Below are 23,473 nucleotides of genomic sequence, written 5' to 3'. Positions count from 1 at the left end.
ATTGGTATTTGGAGAATATTTATTCAGCCCAATACAGATCAGATAATCTGATTCAGCTACCAATATAAGTAGCCTAAATAAAATCTGATATTATTCGGCTATATTGCCAAGTCGCACTGCCACCGCAGCGGTACGGCTTGGAGAAGGCATTCCCTTCACTTCATTTTTAAATGCCTTTCCTTCAGTTGTGGAGACAGGCCGCCAAGGTGGCGCAACTCCAGAGAGTGAAAGGAAGAAAATTTTAAAATGCTGAATAAATTTGGGTTTCCAAATTAGTTACCCAAATCTCAATATCTGTATGAATATCAGGCAATACCAATTTGCGAATATCAGGAAATAATATTTTTCAGGTCTAATGGAACTGAGTCTGAAAAAGCTGTTTTTTTGTGCGTGCACATTCTTAGCTACTACCATCAAATATTAGCTGGTTGAGAATACTTATTTTTGTGGGGCGGAGGAAGTCCGATAATTTATTATCCAAAGGGCAAACAGGCCTAGTTCACACATACAGGAAAATGAAGTGGTAGAATCCTTTGCATGTAAAAAATCTAATGCAAATAATAATCTAGCACAGTAGGGAAAAGGTTCTATTCCCTCTATTTTTGTTGTTGTTCTGCTGGATTTCTAATTACAGGGAGTTTTTAACAGACTTGAAAAAATGTGATCCTTCATCTGCTTTCAAAAGTTATGTAGTTCTAATTCAGTTTGGTGTAGTGAGCCAGTTTGGTGTAGTGGTTAAGTGTGCGGACTCTTATCTGGGAGAACCGGGTTTTATTCCCCACTCCTCCACTTGCACCTGCTGGAATGGCCTTGGCAGAGGTTGTCCGTGAAAGGGCAGCTGCTGTGAGAGCTCTCTCAGCCTCACCCACCTCACAGGGTGTCTGTTGTGGGGGAGGAAGGTAAAGGAGATTGTGAGCCGCTCTGAGACTCTTCGGAGTGGAGGGCGGGATATAAATCCAATATCTTCTTCTATCTTCTTCTTCATTGCCTCTGCACTCTATCACCTCTCCTGCACATGGGAAATAGGCCTACAGCAGAAAGAAAAGTCTGGAAAACAGCATGTTCTAGAGACAATTCCAGCTTGCCCCTCTCTGCAAAAGACTGCACACAAGTGCATTGTGAGTGAGACTTCTATCTGGGGACCTAAAATTCAGCTAAAAAAATAATCTAATACACAGGTTTTTTTACAATAGTAAAAAAGTTAAATATTTAATGTACAGAGTACTTCCTGAGGCTTTATAAAGGTTCTATTTAGTGTTACATTTATGTGTTTTAATGATGCAGTTTTATTTTGAAAGTAATAAAACGATTTTAAAAATAATAATTTGAGCATCCCTTCATTGATACACATCACCCCACTCTGCTGTGTCCTCCCAACTGCGTGGGGGTTGGTGTACCCCCAGGAACATCATGGTAAGGTGAACTTTACGTTCCCACTTTCCACTGGTAGAAGTGTGTTCCGCCAGAGGACATGATTAGAAGCTGAGCCAGAATTTCCGGAAGGTCTCCCACCCAAGTACTGACCAGACTTGTAACTGCCTAGCTTTAACAAGGTTGCTGTACAATCCATCTTCCCAGCATACCCTTGGTGATGCAGCTTCAACAAGTCAGCAGAAGGCAGCTGCAGAGCATAAAGGAAACCAAGTTTTCAGACTTTTGGCCTAAAATCACAAGTTACCTATACAGCAGAATCCATTCCAATTTAGAGATGGATTAAGAGGAAGAAAGTTTAGTACCCCCTATCTCATACCAGGGGAATCCTCTGGTACTAAAGCCGAAGAATGGATGAGGTCATGGTTGCAACAAAAAGTAAACATGGCCTTTGAGAGTAATACTATCTCTGAAAGCCATCAGCAGCACAGAGCTTTGCTCATACAATACCCTTTTTAAAAATCCGAGCGGCCAACATGGCAGCTTTCCAATCCAACCCTGAAATGGGAGATAAGGGATGCCTATAAAAGGCTCTCCTTCAAAGGCTTCTAAACATTCAAGCACACAAGTGCCAAACATTCACTTGCATAGGGCAGGGCATTGTTTATTAACTTGCTTGTATCAGTGTAATCAGACTAGTAATTATGAACAAAGTTAATGATCATCCCATGAACACCACCTGCGTAGTGGGAGAAGGGCTGGTCTTTCTTGCCAACAGAATTGCAGATAGGCTCATAAAACTTGGGAGCAAAATCCTTCAGGTTTCAGGAACCTTTTATGTGAAAATCTCATGTTTCCTTTTTCTAGATCAAAATCTTCTAAATCTGGAAAAGAAGCCAGGCTTCAATGGTATACCCCTTCAAAAATTTGAAATTACACTGACTGGGCAAAGCATCCTGTGAAAGTCCAGTTACAGTGTTATTTTAAAACTAAAATGCACTCCGGCTACTAGCCATGAGGAGCTTTCAGCAAGAGCTTGGGGGATAAGTTTTTGATGAAGATGGTTTGGGATGGGGATGGTTTTGGATGAAGATGAAGACTTGTTTTTTTTGGTAGTTTATCACAAGCTGCTCCTCTTTGCAGTATGCAGTGAAGGCAAAGAGTGCACTCCTAAAGCCTGCTTGCAAAAAGGATAACAGTATCATCTGCATATAGTAAGCAAGGATTTCTGAGATGTTTCTTAGATGTTGCACCAAGGGGCTGATGTAATAGTTTAAAAACAACCCTGTTCACTCCTTCGTACAGTGGGATCTTATTGGAGAGTTGGCCTTGAGGTCTGCATCTTACTTTTAGGAAGTTTCCTTCAAGCAGTAAGTATATAAAGCAGGGGTGGCCAAACTGCGGCTCGGGGGTCACATGTGGCTCTTTCACACATATTGTGTGGCTCCCAACCCCCCCCTCCCCGCCACCTCGGAGAAGGCATTTCTCTCCTTAAATCACTTCTCCGAGCCAAGCCTGCTGGCAGCTTGGAGAATGCATTTAAAGTTAAAATTGCTTTCTTTCCACCTCTCCCTCCTTTCTCTCCCCATCTACTTGCCTTCCTTCTTTACAGCTCTCAAACATTTAACACTCACGTCTTGCGGCTCTCAAACATCTGATGTTTACTCTATGTGGCTCTTACATTAAGCAAGTTTGGCCACCCCTGATATAGAGTATGCATCAAGTATATCTTGAGGCATTCTCAAACTCTGCCCAAAGCCTATTTCTGGGGATGCTGTCAAATGCTGCTTTGAAGTCCATGAAGGCAGCATAAAGTGCCCCATTAGGCTTAGAGGCACTGGTTTGTAGTGGAAGGCCAGCTCTGAAACGAGCCTGCTCATCCATCAGTATGTTTTCTCAACCTAACCAATAAAGAAAATTCCAATATAGGCGTCTATAATACAGTTTATTAACAACACTAAGGAGACTGCTTGAATGATAACTGACCAGATAATTTCTACCCTACACACATATATTGGGTAGGATTCTACAAATTTGTTCCACTGGCATTAGACCCTTCTTCCAATGCAAAGAGCCTTGTCCCAATAGAACCCACCTCTTCTACCTGCACAAAGGCCCTGAGGAAGGTTCTGGGGCAGCACAATATCTCCAAAGGGTCCAGCCCATTCCCTAGATAATCTCTGGCCTTATTTTAGTGAAACAACAAGTTATTAACATCTGTCTAGTTTCAACAAGCTGCTGTACTTTGGTAACAGAACTACAGCCTTAGGTTTCTATAACAAACTATGAGTGCCATTCTTGTAAACTTCCTAGATCTTTCCCTTTACCGACCACTGAGCATGCATGTGCAGCTCACCAGACGGCACACCCAGTTTTTTTTCGTAATTTTAAGAAAAGAAAGTGTTCCACTTGAACTAGCCTTGCCCTCCAGCTAAAGAGGAAATGGCTGTTTGACATCACTGTCTGAACTTGAAAAATTTATTAGGACACACTGTACAGATACTTACTGCACATGCAGATCCACAGAAAAGCAGCCCATTGCAAAGTTCTGCAATGGCAGGATCAACAAAAGTGGTTTGGATTACCAAATGCACTTGATACTGCGGCAACTTGTGATAAAACATGGAGAAGTTTAATAGGGCCCACAAAACCAGGACAAATCCCAAGATAACACACGAATATTGCGGACTCCTCCGAACACCAATATAAGATCAGGTGGGCAAGCATAGTCTGTAGATAGAACTGGTATGCTACGCTGAGGTTTCTGCCAGCTATTGACTCTGATTGTACTCCTGGAAGAGCAGTGACAACTTCTAATGTCTTACTGATGATCTGCACATATATTTTAAATATAAGGGTTAGCTGGCCAGTTAAAGAACTTTAATTATATCATATTGCCATTGAGCAGCTAACCACCATTAGCTATATGGGCACTGATAAGGGGACATCGTGGTACCTCTGAAATAATTTTATTTTTAAAAAAGGATATATAAAGGTGGCACCGGAACCAAATGGCCGCACAGTGCCCAACAGTGAAAGCTGCAGGATTCTGCAGAAGTTCATGCAGTACAAGTGCTTGCAGCAGGAAAGAAAAATTGGCAGCATTTGGATCCTGTGAGTATCTGCCACACCTTCAGGATTGGTAGAGGACAGCACATCCTCTGGAGCAGAAGTGTCAAATTCATTGGTTGTGAGGGCTGGAGCCCACATAAATGGGATTTTGTTGGACCAGGCCGTGTGTGTCATAAAATGTAATACCAGGTAGCAAAGATATAAACCTCATAAAGGACAGAGACAAACATAATTATGAGAGCCAGTTTGGTGTAGTGGTTAAATGCGGACTCTTATCTGGGAGAACCGGGTTTGATTCCCCACTCCTCCACTTGCACCTGCTGGAATGGCCTTGGGTCAGCCATAGCTCTGGCAGAGGTTGTCCTTGAAAGGGCAGCTGCTGTGAGAGCCCTCTCCAGCCCCACCCACCGCACAGGGTGTCTGTTGTGGAGGAGGAAGGTAAAGGAGATTGTGAGCCACTCTGAGACTCTTCGGAGTGGAGGGCAGGATATAAATCCAATATCTTCAATAATTAAATATATTATTTTTAACTCAAAAATACGAACATGCTTTAAAAAGTAACATTCTCGTGTATTTTGTTTAACAATGCTTGATAACTGACACCTCCCAAACCTCCCCCCCCCTTAAAAGATGTTTTCCTAAAATGTAAAAGTGGAGGAACAGTGAGATTTGACAATTCTATTTTTAAAATAAAACATTACGAAAAAGCACAAGGATCACAGCAGAAACTAAAAATATAAAATGCTCTAAGCATAGGAAAATATTAAATGGCTGGACATTGCGAGCTTCATTAAAAATAACCAAGACACATTATCAAAAGGGTTTTTTGCATCCAGCCAGTGCTGGTATATGAATGCCCAGGGCAACCCCATGCAGCAGCTGCTCCCCCCTTATTCAACTCCGCTTGGTCAGGCAAGCCATTGGTGTATTGGGCACGTTCACCATCAACAAACCTACCACCTGGAAGACAGATTGTCCTGCTGTGTTTATTTATTTATTTTTGGAATTTCTGTCTCGTCCTCCCTCGCAAGCAGGCTCAGGAAGGACCACAAGGGATAAAACAATTCAAGATGGCATTTCCCCCCAATGCTGGATTTGTATTCGCTGCAGGTTCAAGGCTGGCAGACTGAACCAAGTCGAACCAAGTCACTGCCTATGACACAGTGACGGCATAAGAGAACATAAGAGAAGCCATGTTGGATCAGGCCAATGGCCCATCCCGTCCAATACTGTCACACAGTGGCCAAAAAAAACCCAAGTGCCATCAGTAGGTCCACCAGTGGGGCCAGGACACTAGAAGCCCTCCCACTGTGCCCCGCCCAAGCACCAAGAATACAGAGCATCACTGCCCCAGACAGAGAGTTCCAGCGATAAGCTGTGGCTAATAGCCACTGATGGACCTCTGGCTCCATATGCTTATCCAATCCCCTCTTGAAGCTGTCTATGCTTGTAGCCACCGCCACCTCCTGTGGCAGTGAATTCCATGCTTTAAACACCCTTTGGGTGAAGAAGTACTTCCTTTTATCATTTCTAACCCAACTGCTCAGCAATTTCATTGAGTGTCCACAAGTTCTCATATTGTGAGAAAGGGAGAAAGGTACTTCTTTCTCTACCTTCTCTATCCCATGCATAATCTTGTAAACCTCTATGTCACCCCTCAGTCAACGTTTCTCCAAGCTAAAGAGCCCCAAGCGTTTTAACCTTTCTTCATAGGGAAAGTGTTCCAGCCCTTTTATCATTCTAGTTGCCCCTTTCTGCACCTTTTCCAATGCTATAATATCCTTTTTGAGGTGCGGTGACCAGAATTGTACACAGTATTCCAAATAAGGCTGCACCATCGATTTATACAGGGGCATTATGATACTGGCTGATCTGTTTTCAATTCCCTTCCAAATAATTCCCAGCATGGTGTTGGGACTTTTTAAATGATATTTTATGCACAGTCACAGGAAGACTGGAGCAGGAGAGGCCAATAGAAATTAGAAACCCAGTGCCTCAACCAAAGGCCTAGCGGAACAACTCCATTTAACAGGCCCTGTGGAACTGTAATAAGTTCCACAGAGCCCTGAGCTCAAGAGGGAGCATGTTCCACCAGGCTGGAGCCAGACCCAGCAAAGCTCTGGTCCTGATCAAGGTTAAGTCGATGTCTTTGGGGCCAGGGATTGCTAGAAGATGCTATTGAGATGAGCGTAGAGCTCTCTTGGGGACATATTGGGAGAGGCAGTCCTGCAGATATGTTGTTCCCTGACTTCATGAGCTGCCTCACCAAATTAATCCAGGGGTTTGAGCTGGGTTACCATAACTACACTGATGATACCCAGCTGTATCTGTTGATGGCCAGCTGGACTCCACCCTAAATGTGCTAGCCAGGGCTTTGGAGGCTGTGACTGGTTGGTTACAGCAGAGTAGATTGAAGCTAAATCCATTGAAGATGGAGGTCCGGGGGTGGAATTGGGACCTTTCATGGGCTGTTGTTACCAGCACTGACAGGAGTCTAGGTGTGATCCTGGATGCCTCACTTTCAATGGAGGCCCGGGTCATGGCTGCTGCCAGATCAGCCTTTTATCATCTTCAACTGGTCAGGCAACTGGTTCCCTATCTCTCCTCCCATGATCTGGCCATGGTGATCATCTCCAGGTTGGACTACTGCAACTTACTCTACCCAGGGCTACTTTTAAATCTGGCCTGGAAACTCCAGCTGGTGCATAATGTGGTGGTGTGCCATCTAACTGCGTGGGCACACATTCAGCCGGTGCTCCGCCAATTGCACTTGCTCCCAATTGAGTACCCGATTATGCCAGGTCCACATGATTATCTGTGATGTTATCTCACAGAGTAGAAGTCCCATTATTAATGGATCTGGCATTGCACAACATCAGTGCTAAATCTGCCAGGCAAAGTACAAATAGTTAAAACTCCTAACCAAATACCCCTCCTACCCAAACCTCCCATCTTACTTTTATGAGTGGAGATGGGAAGTAAGAAAGAAACCACCTAACCAACTAGTCTAATACTAATTCTATTAGCTCTAAAAACAATGCTCTAAAAGTCTACAATAGTCAAGCAGGTTTGATGGTTGCAGTTGGCAGTTCAGAAGACGCATGAATGTGGCTTTAAGTGATGGTTCCAAGAAAGTCTACCTTCAAGGACAAGTTCAAACAGCAATACCAGCACTCGACAGGTGGGGGCTGTTGCACCAAACTCTTGTTGGGGGCTGGCAGTACTCTGAATGAGGAAATTTGCTGTAATAGCAGCTGAGGTCGATAAGCAAACCACTTTAGCATGGAACTTCAAAAGATCCGGATGTCATAAGTCCACTCTTGTCCAAAGAGTCCTCTCCCGCTGCACTATGGGATGCCCCAATTGTCCAGAAACACTCGGGTCTCTTTAAGTTCTATTGGAATATACTAGTTGTCAACCAGAGTTGCTGGGCAGACTCTAGATTCATCTGGGGGCTTCCAGAGATAGTCAGAGCCACTGTCCTCACTGAGTCAAGTGGAGTTGCACCCACTCCTCATCCACTTCTTTAAGATGTATCAGAAAGCCATGAGGTCCCCCACATTCACAGCAACAACAGATCCACTCTGGAACACCCAGCCATTCCAAACTGTCCAGCTGTGGTGCAAATCGCCAGAGCTGAATCAAGCCCAGCCAGAGGCCAGCCGGAATTGTTGGAGCCAAGGCTGTCCAAGTCTGGGGACCATCCGCAGAGATTGTCCATGCTCACCCAAAGTCAACAAAGATACCCGCTAGTAGCCAATGCTCCAGTGCCGGTGGCTCTGCGGCAAAGGTAGGAAATGCCATAGCAGTAGGGCCAATGTCCAAGCCACATGGTGGGTTCTCAAGGGAGAGATTCCCTGTACCTTCACACTTGCTCTCTTCATAATTTTGTTGCAGCCACATCAGGTCTGCAGAGCCCATGAATGTCCAAACACTCAGGACTAAGTAAGCTTGATAGTTGTAGGCTATAAGATACATTTAGTGTAAAATGGATGGAAGCTCTCAGAGCTCCACACCTGGTGCCATCTTGGTTCACCAGAGTTGACCAATGGGGTGGGATTGATTTCTACTGTATGCAAGCCACTGCTGTGGCCCTGCTGCTCCAGTTGGCCCTCTTCCTCCTCTGGTAAGTGCGGAGGTTCTGCGGTTATCCCAGGACAGGTCTCAGATCTCATTCATATAATCTAATTGATCTGTAAATACATAATAATTATACAAACTATCATGACATTTCCCCGCTTGCCTCCCATGTATTCAATGTATACACCCATGAACTCCCATGTGAAACTGGCTTATACTGAATCAGATATCAGCCTATCCAGGTCACTGTTGTCTACTCAGACTGGCAGTAGTTTTCCGAGTCTCAGGCTGAGGTTTTTCACATCACCTACTAATTCACCTTTTAAATTGAAGATGCCAGAGATTGAACCTTCTGCATACCATGCAGATGTTTTACCGCTGAGCCACAGTCTTCTCCCCTGGTAATATCTAAATAGCACATAAGAATCGGTACTCGTGATCTTTATCCCATGATACTGAGCTGGAAAAAAAATCAGGTAGCATAATGTATATTTGTATAGGAATCTAGGTACATTAGACTCTACATTAAATACAAGCCCTATAGCTGCACTGCATGCTGAATTTATACAAACCGGTATCTTACGGACTGAAGATGAACAGATATTAAAAGGTGCTACTTCGGGTCTATTTAATAAAGATGAGAACTTTTAACTTGCATAGAATAGTTTCCTTTAAAGAGCTTTTAAAACTTACTAGCCACAACACAGAGAAGCAATCCTGGGAAACTAAAGAACTTCTATTAAGTGTTAAAACAGTAAATATTCAATACCTTTTCAGCTATTCACATTAACTGCTAGACGTGGAAAACCTGTATAGCCACAGCCTCTAAAACTGCTCTTACATATAAGAATTTTTTGCTTACACTCAGCGGTACACATTCAAAGAATCGTCATCACTACCTATTCCACAACCCAGTGCAATTACGACCATTATTATTTTTTAAAACGTAAAAAATAACCTCTTCAAGCTTGCAGCTATCTATTTGTTTTTCTTTACTTTTTATATCACGATCTCTTACGGGGACTGCCACATGATAAGATGGCACATGCCAAACGGGCAGGCATTAAAGAAGGTATTATGAAATCCTGGGACAAATAGAGAAACACTGCCACAGAGTGGGCAGAATAGGTATAAAGCTTTGGAGCTCTAAAAGCGGCACATTAAAGTCAATAGGCATAGACCTTTAAACACAGCTAACATATGTCAGGCAAGACTGAATATTCTTATACTTGCCAATCTTCTTGCTTATTGTTTTAATGGAAGCACTGTATTCCAAGTAGTATATAGTCAATGATATGGATTTTCCAGAAAAATCAGAATTGGAAAAATTATCTAATGCTTTGATTTAGCATGTTTATTATTTAGAAAATAGACTTTAGAGGTTAATTGTCTTTTCAAATAGGAAGAGGAAGACTACAGGTTTATACCCCACCCTTCTCTCTGAATCAGAGACTCAGAGCGGCTTACAATCTCCTATATCTTCTCCCCCCACAACAGACACCCTGTGAGGTGGGTGGGGCTGAGAGAGCTCTAACAGCAGCTGCCCTTTCAAGGACAACTCCTGCAATAGGTATGGCTAATCCAAGGTCATTCCAGCAGTTGCAAGTGAAGGAGTGGGGAATCAAACCCGGTTCTCCCAGATAAGAGTCCCCTCACTTAACCACTACACCAAAATGGAAATGAAACATAATAAGAGAAAAACTCCCACTCAATTGTGGTCTAAGTGTTATATTCAAAGAAATTCAAAGTTTTACTTAGAAATTATTGTATTGAAATAATATTTTGTAAAAACAGGACAACATATCAGATACTTCTCTTACATAGTAAAACAGCGAAGGCTCTGAAAACAGTTGATATACATTAGTTTTATAGGATGTGATCCTCCCCTCATCTATTTCAACAGAATTTAACTCTTGCCCATTAATTGTTCGTTTCATGTATGATGGGTGATTACAATACCCCTTCTACCACATGATGGGAGACATAGAAATAAAAATACGATACTAAGCAAACTTGGCAGTTTTCAAAGTTGTAATGTTTTTCAGGTGATTTTTCCACCTTGAAATTCTGCACATATTTATATGTATGTTTTACTAATTTGTAAACAGGGGTGAATGCATAAAACAACACAACAATTTATTTGTAACAGTATGAATTCATGTGAATCAATATGCAGGACAAATCGAAGCTGAAGCTAAATTTTTTATTTCTGCATTTTGTTGTATGACACAAAAGTATGCATGAAGTTGAAAAATTTCCAAAAGAAGATAGAACTCTAATTTGGTACTTGCTCTCAGCTGCTAGGACATTGTATGCGCAGTTGTGGAAGCAAGAAAAAATACAAGAGAAATGGGATTGGATTGTGAAAGTTTTATCGTGGAGTGAGATGGACAAATTAACAAGAACCTTAAGAGATTATGATTTGGATGTGTTTAAAAAGGAGTGGAAGAAATTTAGAGGATATATAAAGAGTGGAATGTAAGAAGACATTGGACAATTTTTTAACATGAATATGAGAAAAGAAAGATATTGAACTTTGATTGGTTAAGGGTACCTTTATAACTGAACTTAAGTATACAACCTCGGCGGGAGTCTAGTAACGGAGGGAGGGGGGATTGGAAAATATCATATGGGTTTTTAAACCTCAAAAGTATGCATGAAGTTCTTGTCTTTGCTGGTTTGTATATAGATGATCTCTCTCTCTCTCTCTCTCTCTCACTAACCAGTTACCTTCTATATTGGCCCCAATATTCTATTTGATTAAGTAGAGCTTTGGAAAACTCAATGGAATTATGAAAAATAATGCAAACCTGGAGTTAAAAGTTAGCTTTTCATTTTGGTAACGACAACTACAGTTATCCCTATATTTATTTATATAGTACAATATTTTTTGTCATAGCTTTAATAATTAATTTATGCAACTGTGAGGAGTTCAACACCTTCAGGAGTAAGTGTCAGAGTAGCAATCATTAGAAAATATGTCATTAATACAAAACCCTGAAGGGGAAAAAAAATGAGTCTGGATCCTACAGCCAAACAAAATTTGACAAAGCCTGCCAAACAACTGTACACTAAAACAAACAGCTCTGTACATGAGAATTATGTAACCATTACCAACGCACATGGTATCTGCTTGCCTGATCTCTCTCCCTACCCCACTCCCGTCATGTATGTTAAGCCAAAGGGAGCTTTGAACACATGCCTCCGGAGGGTGCCAAGAGCCTCCCACTCTTAAAAAAAATCTGCTGCTTGCCTGTTGTTGGTTTTTATGTAGAATTTTAAGAACAGGAGCAGGTTGTGCCTTCTGCAAAAGCCTAAGGCAAAAAACACCTCCCCCCACAGTTCTCTGCAGTGGACACCATCCAATTCTCAGTGAATTCTGATGAGATGGCTCCTCTATACTTCGGATAGCCCATTCCACTGCTGTCCTAGGAGTACTTATGAACCGTCACACTGTCAAGAGAGCAGGGAGAGAAGAAAACCATGAACAGCATGGCAGTAACTGTGTAGCTTTGAAGTTACTGCATCTTAGATCATCTACTGTCAGAGTGATGAGGTCATGTGACTGTGATCACGGGACAGGCTGATGCAATGCCTGGTAATTGCCTGTAGTCACAGTGAGTCAGCATATTTGCTGATTGGTGGGCTGAGCTATAAAAGTGCTAACTAGCAAGGTTACTTTCTCTCTCTGTATTGATGATTGTCTGGCGTAGCACTTTGGAGCTCTGGATTGTAATTATACTGCACTTATCTGTATATATTTGTAAATAAACTGATAGTTTTAGTAGAACCAGTGTGAAGACTCTTCTTATCTGCGTTACCATTTTTATCAGCCTAAGAGCACGCCGCTCTGCTAACACGCACTGTCCGTCACAGCATAACTGATGACTTGAATGAAGAGAACATCAAAGGGACAAAAAGCTTCTATAGTTAAGCAGTCAGCTGGCATATGAAAATCACATAAGGCGAATTCTTTGAAATCCCATGATGTTTTGTTAGTGTTCTTCTTGTACATCATATCTTGGGCACTTTTTAAAGTGGTCATCAATACAATAATACAAAAAAACCCACTTAAAGAGACACCAGAGCTGGCCTGCTAGATCAGACTGATGATCCATCTACTCCAAGCTCCTGCTTTTCTACAGCCACATACCTTGGGAAGCCCGTAAGAAAACAAACAGCATTTCCCTGCTACTGATCCCCAGCATTTTTTTTTTGGTGTGTATGCGCGTATGCACATTATCTCAGAAGCTGCTTATGTACTGTAATAAAGCGATGCTGATGATATTATCTCAGAAGACGGTTCTGATTCAACCATAATGGTTAATGTCCATTATCCAACATGAATTTGTCTAGCTCTTTTAAAAGCCCACTAAGGCAGCTGCTACCACCAGATGCTGTGGCAAAGAACTCCATAAAACAGTTATGTATTTAGTGAAGGAGTCCTTTCCTTCATCTGCTGTGGACATAATTTGTTCTGGTAAAACACAGTCCTACTATTACTGAAGACTGAGAAATAGTTTTTTCTGTTTTCTCCACACTGTACGTAATGTTATATGCCTTGGTGAATTCTTTTCCTACGTTCCAACACATTATTCTTTACTCACAGGGGAGATATACCAACCATTGATCAGTTTGGTTGACCATTTCTACATCTTTTCCACAAGCATTTCCATTTATATGTATGGCACTGGCTTCAAGGTCCTGGTGTTGAACATATGAAGCTGCCTTATACTGAATCAGACCTTTGGTCCATCAAAGTCAGTATTGTCTTCTCAGACTGGCAGCGGCTCTCCAGGGTCTCCAGCTGAGGTTTTTCACACCTATTTGCCTGGACCCTTTTTTGGAGATGCTGGGGATTGAACCTGGGACCTTCTGCTTCCCAAGCAGATGCTCTGCCACTGAGCCACCATCGCTCCCCTGACCAGCAGTGGCTCTCCAGGGTCTCAAGCTGAGGTTTTTCACACCTATTTGCCTGGACCCTTTTTAGTTGGAGATGCCAGGGATTGAACCTGGGACCTTCTGCTTCCCAAGCAGATGCTCTACCACTGAGCCACCGTCCCTCCCCTGACCAGCAGTGGCTCTCCAAGGTCTCAAGCTGAGGTTTTTCACACCTACTTGCCTGGACCCTTTTTAGTTGGAGATGCCGTGGATTGAACCTGGGACCTTCTGCTTCCCAAGCAGATGCTCTACCACTTAGCCACTGTCCCTCCCCTTAAGGGCAGGGGACCCATGTACCTGGGACCCCCAGAAGAGCTTTATGCTCAGGAGAAAAGAATTTCCTGGTGGTCCCCAGCCTGAGAGATCTCCGGCTGTCCTCAACTAGGACCAGGGCTTTTTCTGTCCTGGCTCCCACCTGGTTGGAACTCTCTGCCAAACAACAACTGGGCCCTGCAGGACTTCTTGTCATTCCACAGGGCATGTAAGGCAGAGATATTCCACCAGGCATTTGGTTGAGGACAGTGACTGTCTTGCATCTAGTCTGGCACTCTTCTTTCTCTTCCTTTCCCTGCTTACATCCTCTATGATGCTGTCATGATCTGTGCTGTGCTGAGGCACAGGTCTAGTGGGCCTAGGGAGCCTGTGTCTCAGTAGAAAGAGACAGCCTACAATCCACAGAATGCTTGGCGCCGGTTTCAGCCAATCAGAGTCCAAGTAGGCTCTGAGGAGAACTGTTTAAAAGCTCTCTCAGGAGATAAACACTGTTCTTTCCTCCTGAGAGGCCAAGCAGGAAGGACGGCTGCTGTCTAGGAGGAAGACCCTCACTCTGACGGAGAGAGTGAGCAGGCCGAGGCCTGGGGCCTAACAGACTTGGAACAGTTAAATTTAGTCGTGTTAGGAACTTTATGTTTATTTTCCTTCACCCACGTTACCATAGTCTTTAAAGCACCTTATCTGTTCACTTCCCCTTTATTGATCTTCCTGTTTAAAATAAACCTTTTCGTTCTTTGTTACTCTGCCTGGTCTACACACCTATTTTCTTGGCCAAAGAAAAGGCGTGAGAGGGGACTCCGGGCCTTCCCAAGGGACCCTAATGCCAGAGTGGTGGCAGCGTCAGGTGGCACCCCCATCTGGATTACGACAGATGCAATGATACTCCAGGAACTATGGCCATTACATTGGCTCAGGCTGCTGTAATTGTATTTTATGTATTATTTTAATTTCTGAAAACTCTTTACATAAGAACATGAGAAGCCACGTTGGATCAGGCCAATGGCCCATCCAGTCCAACACTCTGTGTCACACAGTGGCCAAATTATATATATACGTTATATATATATATATATATATATATATATATATATATATACACACACACACACACACACACACACACACATACACACACACACACTGTGGCTAATAGCCACTGATGGACCTCTGCTCCATATTTTTATCTAACCCCCTCTTGAAGCTGGCTATGCTTGTAGCTGCCACCACCTCCCATGGCAGTGAATTCCACATGTTAATCACTCTTTGGGTGAAGAAGGACTTCCTTTTATCCGTTTTAACCCGACTGCTCAGCAATTTCATTGAATGCCCACGAGTTCTTGTATTGTGAGAAAGGGAGAAAAGGACTTCTTTCTCTACCTTCTCCATCCCATGCATAATCTTGTAAACCTCTATCATGTCACCCCGCAGTCGACGTTTCTCCAAGCTATAAAGCCCCAAGTGTTTTAACCTTTCTTCATAGGGAAAGTGTTCCAAACCTTTAATCATTCTAGTTGCCCTTTTCTGCACTTTTTCCAATGCTATAATATCCTTTTTGAGGTGTGGTGAACAGAACTGCACACAGTATTCCAAATGAGACCGCACCATCGATTTATACAGGGGCATTACGATACTGGCTGATTTGTTTTCAATTCCCTTCCTAATAATTCCCAGCATGGCGTTGGCCTTTTTTATTGCAATCGCACACTGTCCTCCTTTGTAAGACTTGTAATTTTATCACAGTTGTATGCTGCCCTGACCCCTGTTTTTTTCAGGGCAGGGCAGCCTAAAAGTCAAAGTTAATAAACAAAAAATAAATCATTTTTCCCTGAAGGCCACCCCCACTGCTGAATTTAAGAACTAACAGTTAAGTAATACCCCAGAATGCTTTGGCAACAGAGACAAGCGTACACTAGAACTGTTGTGCCATACATTATCACACTTCTTTTAAGATTTCACAACATATACTTAAAAAAAACAGCAACAACAGAAGACCTATATAATACATTCTAATTGAACAGGTCATCCCTCCCACCAAAAACCGCTTAAGTGACATGCCTCGTGTCACATGATATGCTAGTAAAATCATCTGGCCTGCTATAGGTTCATGTTATTTGTTACATCTTAATCTAAACAAGTCCCAAGAACTATACAGATAAGTATGCACACCACCCTTCAGCAAAAAGTTGCCCAGTTACGGATCAGGTAAGTCACCGATTTCATGAATTTCACTGCAAGCACCCAGAGCTCATGGCATCAGAATTAATACTAAAGACAGTCACCCCTGTTGCCTCTTCCAATATTTTAAATGTGGAACTATTCATAAAGGTTTCCAGAGTTCCATCCTATTTGTCACCCCCCCCCCCCCCCAAGATCCAGCACCAACTAGCTAACAACCACAGACTCTAAATCATGCTATTAAGAGCTACTGTACATTCCCACCCCATCACAGCACTCTTCCAAATACCTTTAGGTCATCAGTCTCAGGTTTTTCAGTCTCTGAATCGTCATCTTCCTATAAGACAAAGAATTTACAAGATTAAGCTTTAAAGAGTGGGCTTGCCAGTTCCTGCATATGGAGCAAGGGGTTTGAATTAAATAGTCCAGTGCCTTCCCTTCCCTTCAGTTTAGCTGTGCTGTTCTCACAGGCTCTTGCCCGCCCTTGATTATGAAAAGTCCATTTAGATAAAAGGTGACAATGGACAAGACAGTACTACAAATTATCATCCCTATAGATTCTAAGTGCCCATATAACATATGGAAAAAAGACAGGGAGAAACCAGCCATGCAGATAGGGACAATAAATACATTTCTTGTGTGATAACCCACATTTCATACCGCCAAAGTCCTTATAAGAATGGGCACACCTACAGAGGAGATCTAGTAATGCTAGCAGCTATAACACCATTCTGATTTTTGTGCCCACCAAAGCATAGTTCCAAGTATACACTGCCCCCCCCAAAAAAACAATTCAAGATACTAACCATGCAAGAATGAGATTCGCATTGCCCTGAAGTTGCGGGAGCTAACTTGACCTTTCTTTTAAAAGTTCTGTGATGCTCAAAAGCTGCCATTCTCTTCCACTAACATAAATCTGCTCCTTCTAAAGAGTACATTTCTCAACAGAGCTACACTCCTCCAAATCTACTAACATTTAGAGGGTTTCATTTTTCTTAAGATCACATTGAATTTTATTTTCAAATCCATTCTATGTCTTTTTTTGTGCCCAGGGAATTTCTATTTAGTTTCTACATTGGGCACATACTGTTTTAGTCCTAAAGAACTCATGATCAAGGAACAGGAAAAAGGTTGCTTGAGAACTAGAGTATCAATTTAGCCACTGTGTTAAATAGAATATAAACATTATTCAGTCTTTGCTTGACATCTGATAGAAACTAAATTCATTCAGTGATAAGCCGATTATAAACAAGTGTGCTTTTTCATTTGAAATTCCAAAATTCAAACTTACAGATGTCATTACTCAAACTTAAGCCAATACCACAGTCAAAACTGCTTGCAGAAAATAAAAACATACCCTAGATTTATATAATTAGGCCGGGACAACTGACGACTTTGCACTAATGCACAAAGAGTCCCAAACCTAGCCTCCAGTGTGGCAGCGATGAGGCATGTTCTTCATCCTTTCAGTACATGCTGGTTACAATTCAGCTGGGTTAGTGTAGGAGGCTTACCCTGATACGATTGCTCTTTTAGTCTGGGACACAGATGACATGTGCCTCAAGGAAAAACCTTGCTATGGAAGCAGTATAAACGGTTAAATACACATTCCCTATTTTTAAAGTATAGTAAAGCTTGATACTATGTAGACTGATGAAAGTTGTTTTAAAAGTTACTTTCCACTGTACATAACAGTGAGACAGAGTAGATCCTCCATGAGCCCTCAACTAGATGTATATGTTTGAACCAGCTGATTGTGTAGGTATCTGAAACACTCTCAAAGCAGAAAAAAGCCTCCTTATTTTAGAGATACGCAGTTAGCAATGATTTAAGAAAAAAGGGCTGCCTCAGTTACAATGTAATTAAAATACATGACAGAAAGTTAAAATACTTCTACAAATACAACAACTTTCAATTTTCAAAAAGTTTTATTAGTTTCAGAAAAGGAAGGGGATGGAGAATGGGGAAAAAACCCAAAAAAAATACAGTACATTCCGGTATTATTTTGCATAGGAATACTTTCAAAAAGCTTAATTCTACAATAATTTCTTTACATAAATTGTCCCCTATTATTTTGTCTCAACTGCACAGAATCCATTTTCAAATTTTATAGTATAGACCTCTTGTTAAAACTGTCTAGTAATTTTGACAATTCCAGTAAAGATAAATTTTATAATATAAAGTACAGGGGGGAAAAAAGAAAAAATAAGTTCACATCAGAGAATCTAAATATTTAATCTTAAGAGTCTTGGTCATCTAGCCAGGCATAGAATTTCATCCAATATTTTCTTGCTTCTTCTTTAGATTTCCCAGCTAACAGCTGGGATAAGAAGTCCAACTCTGCTGTTTCCAGAACTTTTCCCACCAGATCCATTTTCATGAAGATTTCCTGAGCTTTCCATCTCTGTGCCAAAAGGATCCTAGCTGCTGTATTAAAGTGCGCCAACAAGTGTCTCATATCTTCGGAATAGTCCTCAGGGAATATATTCAATAAAAATATCTCTGGTTTAAAATGAATCTGCATCTTCATGATCTTCTGTAGTATTTCACGCACCATTTTCCAATAATTTTTCACAGTCTCACATGTCTACCACATATGGTAAAAGGAACCAATCTGTTTAGTACATTTCCAACACTTGTTGGACATATTAGTATAAATCTTACAGAGTTTCTGTGGGGTCAGGTACCATCTATAAAACATCTTATATAGATTTTCTTTGAAAGTTACTGACTTAGTTAATTTAGCATTAAGTTTCCACAGTCTCTCCCAGTCTTCTAATGCAATATTGCAGCCAATTTTTTTTGACCATTGAACCATGCAGTCCTTTACAACTTCATCTTGTGTCTTCATTTGAAGTAGATATGCATATATTTTGGAGATAAACTTTTCTTGTGGGCCCAACAAAATTTTGTCAAATACATATTGCTCTGTATTAAAACCTTTGGTTTGGATGAGTAAATGCTTCTACTGGAGAAACCCATCTTGGAAATTTTTGATAGATTTTCGTCTTTAACCATGACCACTTAGAAAGATTTTCAAAACCAATGATTCTTAAAATAGGAGTGGCCTTCAAGTCTTTGATACCAAGTCTTTGGCCTTCAAGTCTTTGATACCACAAATATGCGTGCCATCCCATAGTCAAATCATGTCCTTCTAATAGTATTTGTCTATTGTCATTCAGAAGTATCCAGTCCCTTACCCATAGAAGTGCAGATGCTTTATAATATAACTGCCAATCTGGCAGACCCATGCCTGCTCTTAATTTAGTTTGATTCTAGGTTTTTTGCCTTGCCAAACATATTTAGCAACCATCCTGTTCAGTTCTTGAAAAAATCCACTATTTAAGAATATTGGAATAGTTCGAAATAGGAATAATCATCTTGGTAGAATGTTCATCTTTATTAGGGCTATTCTTCCCATTAAAGATAAATTTAAATCGTGCCATTTTTCCAAATCTTTTTTAAATTTCTTTAAGAGTTTATCATAGTTATGTACTTTTAGGTTACTGGATCTATTTGAAATAACCACACCTAAATATTTAATTTTTTTTCATACAAAAATCCTGATTTCTGCTGGAAGGATTGATTCTCTTTATTGCTCTCACCTTTCAATGTCGTAATTATTCTTTTGGCCTTCTCTTTTCTCATCCTATAAGCCAACCACCTTCCAGGCTTGTTGGCATGTTCAAAAAAGTTTTGTCTAGCATACCTCAGTTTAATCTCCATCTCTTCCATAAGAATTAAATTCAATTTATGTTGCATTTCTTTCACCTTTTTTTGGAATTCACATTTTGTTGGTTGTTTTTTAAGATTCTTTTCAGTTTCTCCGGCTTGTGATATTGTTTTGGAAATTTTCAGTTCTCTCTTTTTCTTGCTACTATATCTAATTGCAAGGCCCCTATAATAAGCTTTAGCAGTGTCCCAAACTACTTGCATCTTTACTTCTTGTGTTATATTCTGTTTGAAAAAGTATTCCACTTCTGCCTTGAATTCTTTAAAAAAGTCTTTATCTTTTAAAATTGAAGGATTTAAATTCCATAATTTTCTCTTCCGTAAACCTTTTAGCTTTATTACAGGGCTATGATCTGAGATAACTCTTGTTTGAATTTCTACATCAGCTAGACCTTTAATCAAACTTGCCGAAAGCCAACACATGTCAATTCTTGACCAGGTTTGGTGACTGGAAGAATAGTAAGTAAAATCTTTAGAGTTGGGATATCTTGTTCTCCATACATCTATCAGATCCATTTCTTCTGCTAATTTCCAAAAACTTACTGGTAACAGAAGACCTTTACTTTTCATCTGTTTGTGCATTGTTTTATCCAGTTGTCTATCCGGGACTGCATTAAAGTCTCCTAATAAACAATATTCTGCATATTCCACATTTGATAATTTAAGATGCAGGTCTTGGAAGAATTTCTCTTGGTGATCATTTGGGGTGTAAATATTTGCAAGTAAAAATTTATTGTCCGCTGTGATTTCCACCAACAAAATTCTTCCATCTTCAGAGGCAAATTGCAATTGTGGATTAAATTTATCTTAATATATGTTGTCACACCCCGTTTCTTCTTATACTTGTCTGTTGCTGTGAATAAATTACCCAATTTTTTGTTTTTCAAAAAATGTTGGTCTTTCGAAAGAATATGAGTTTCTTCTAAGCAAGTTATATCCATTTCCAATTTTGCCAAATATCTAAATGTCTTCCTCCTTTTAACAGAAGAAGTCTATTCACATTAATTGAAACTATTGAAGCCATTATGGATTTGGATTATCATTATCTTTCTTATCCTTTTTGAGGTGTTGCCTTGTATGATATCTCCGTGGTTCATTTGGATTTTCTTCCCCAGAGCCTTCTCCCTCTTCCTTTTTTTTACCTTCTTTCTCCTTCATTCTTTCCAAAAAATTCTGAGCTTTAAAGTTGGAATTAATCCTGTATCTGTTCTCCTGATATGTAAAAAGAAGGCCCTCTGGCATTAGCCACATATAAGGTATTTCTCTTCTTCTCGAAAAGTCTGTTAAGTCTTGGTATTCTCTCCTCTTTTGTCTCACAGGCCAGGGAACTTCTCTCAAGATTTTCACCATGTTTCCAGCTATCATCATCGGTCTGTCGCTTACTTGTTTTAAAATATCATCTTTGGTCCTCTTTCTTGTAAATCTCAAATGAACTTCACTGGGCAGTATGTTTCATCTTGTATAGCTCGAAGGCACCCGTCTAACTTGGTCAAACTCTTCTTCCATCCTCTCAGAAGTCACCTGCAAAATTTCAGCCAAGGCTTCACTTAGAATTGTCTGTAAATCTTCATTTTTCTCTTCTGGTATGTTTTGAAACCTCAACATATACGCAGCTCTATCTACTTCCAGCTGTAAGAGTTTAGAATCTTGTAAACTCTGTTCTTTTTCCAGCTATTCCACCTTTTGATTAGTCTCTGTCACCTGACCCTCTAATACTTTTAGAGCGTTGTTAGTCTCAGCTGTCTGTCTGGTGTTCTCCGAAAGCTCTTTTTTAATCTCTGCCATCTGTTCACCAATGTTATCTACCTTGCTTGTTACGTGTACTATAGTAGTCATTAAAGCAGCTTGCATCTCTTTCATGTCTCCTTGCATGGTCGTAAAGTTGCCTGGTCCGGGTGGAGGGTTAGGTGAAAGAAATGTTTGCTTTCCTTCTTTGTTGTCTTTTTTTTTTTTTTACAGTTTCCTTGGGACCACTCATTCTTGTTAAAATAAAGACACTCACAACCAAAAATCCAATAGCACCACTTTCCTGTTTCATTTGAAACTCTGTGTTCCTGTTTGTACCAGATAAGCCAGGCTCCACCAAAGAATATCCTTATTAAAAAGCAGTTCAAAAATGAAAACAACCTTCTGGCTTCTAATAGTTTGTGTTAGTCAAAACAATACTAAAAATAATGGTAAACACCCCTTTTCAGTTCACCACAGTAGATAGTCCGTGGAGAAAACAATTCAGTTCGGTTCACTGCAGCCATTGTCTGTTATATGAAGCAAACCTAGTTCAATTATAATCCAAATCACCACCAGATCTTCCTGTTAACTTCCAGGTATAAAAGCTGCAAAGTATAAATTTGTAATCCAGGGTTGATTACCCTATTTGTAATCCAAGAATGCGACCCAAATTCAAACTGTGAACCAGTAATCCAGGCAAAAAGAAAAGAAAACCAACAGACCCAAAAATAAAGGCAAAAAGAACCAATGCATAAAACAAAAGATGGATAATCCAGATGCAGAGGCTACAAAAAATAAATTTGTAATCCAGGGCTGATTACCCTATTTGTAATCCAAACATGACCCCCAAAAACAGAAAATCAGTAATCCAGACAAAAAGAAAAAAAGCCAGCAAATCCAAAAATAAAAGCATATAAAATGCACAAAAAACGAAATCCCAAACCAAAAATCTTTAAAACCATATCCAAAACATAATCCAACCACAAGTGTACACAAAACAAAAATGAAAAAATGAAATACCAGTTAAAATAATTATATCCACTAAAATTGGTAGGAATCCAGTTTTTTTTAAAAAAAATTACAAAATGCTCTTCTTGCAACCAAAGATCCTGCTGTGTCTTACAATCAGTATCAGGTACCCACCAGCTTTTAATAGTTTCTTAAAGTATTTATAAATTCAGTCAAAGCACTTGAACTTGCTCTTCAAAATATTTTTAAACCAACCAACTTTCACATCCAAGTGCACTTGTCAGCAAACATCTTCCCCAAGAAGCAAAGCATCTTCATCTCCCAAAGGGAGTTTAAGACAAGTCAGTTAAGTTCAACCATCCATTACAGATTGATGAAATCTCTTGCTGCAGGTATTTTCAGTGTATCAGGTTAGGCAAACTTTTACAAGCCTTGAAAAAGAAAGAGGGAGAGTTCCCCCCCCCCCCGCCCAAGCTCTCAGTCTCCTGCCTTAGTTGAAATCTGCTCCTGATCCTCTTTTTTCCCCCCTGCAACTTGCTACCAATCCAAACAAAAATATGGGGAAACACAATATTGAGAAGATCCATCTCCTTAGTCTTGAAGATATGGGACTTGAAGTTCCAGAATGTAGTGTGAACGAAAGAAGAAGAAGAAAACTGGTAGCTGATTCTTTGGCCATTTAAAAATGGCGATCGGGACGCTGATGCTTGGAAAAAGAGGGATCGGGAAGCAGCCGCCTCCGCTGACATTCCCGATCCACCGCTCTGATGCTCCTGCCTTCTGAGACTCTTCCTTGGCCCCAGGGCGACCCCTCAATGACCCAATTTGAAAGCAGCTCTGGACACGACGGTCCGAGCCGCTTTCAATGACAAGCCGCCGAATCCGGAACCTAAATACAACAACTTTCATTAGCATCTTCTGAGGTCTAGAAGATTAGTGTTGCCCCCTTTTTTACAAAGGCAACATGAGAGCCTAATGTGCCCTGATAGTGATTTAACTGCATGCACATGACTGTGTGTGTGTAGGTTAGGAAGCAGTGTGCCATTATGATCTATAACTTCCTAAATCTCACCATGTACTTGTGTACTAGATTTCACTTATAACTGAGACAAATTGTTTAAAATTGTACTTT

General features: G+C 40.7%; 1 protein-coding gene across 1 annotated transcript in view; it reads right to left on the bottom strand.

Annotated features, from left to right (window-relative positions):
• The window catches only part of SAP30BP (SAP30 binding protein), a 71,729-nt gene that overhangs the window by 40,422 nt on the left and 7,834 nt on the right, over window positions 1-23,473 (bottom strand). Inside the window, exon 3 of the mRNA XM_060253021.1 lies at window positions 16,202-16,249. Within this exon, the coding sequence (XP_060109004.1) occupies window positions 16,202-16,249 (48 nt within the window). The remainder of the gene's footprint in view (window positions 1-16,201; window positions 16,250-23,473) is intronic.

Source organism: Heteronotia binoei, chromosome 13, assembly GCF_032191835.1.
Source record: "Heteronotia binoei isolate CCM8104 ecotype False Entrance Well chromosome 13, APGP_CSIRO_Hbin_v1, whole genome shotgun sequence".
NCBI lineage: Eukaryota > Metazoa > Chordata > Lepidosauria > Squamata > Gekkonidae > Heteronotia > Heteronotia binoei.
Note: the sequence above shows the minus strand (reverse complement) of the source record. Positions and strands in the feature narration are given on the sequence as shown.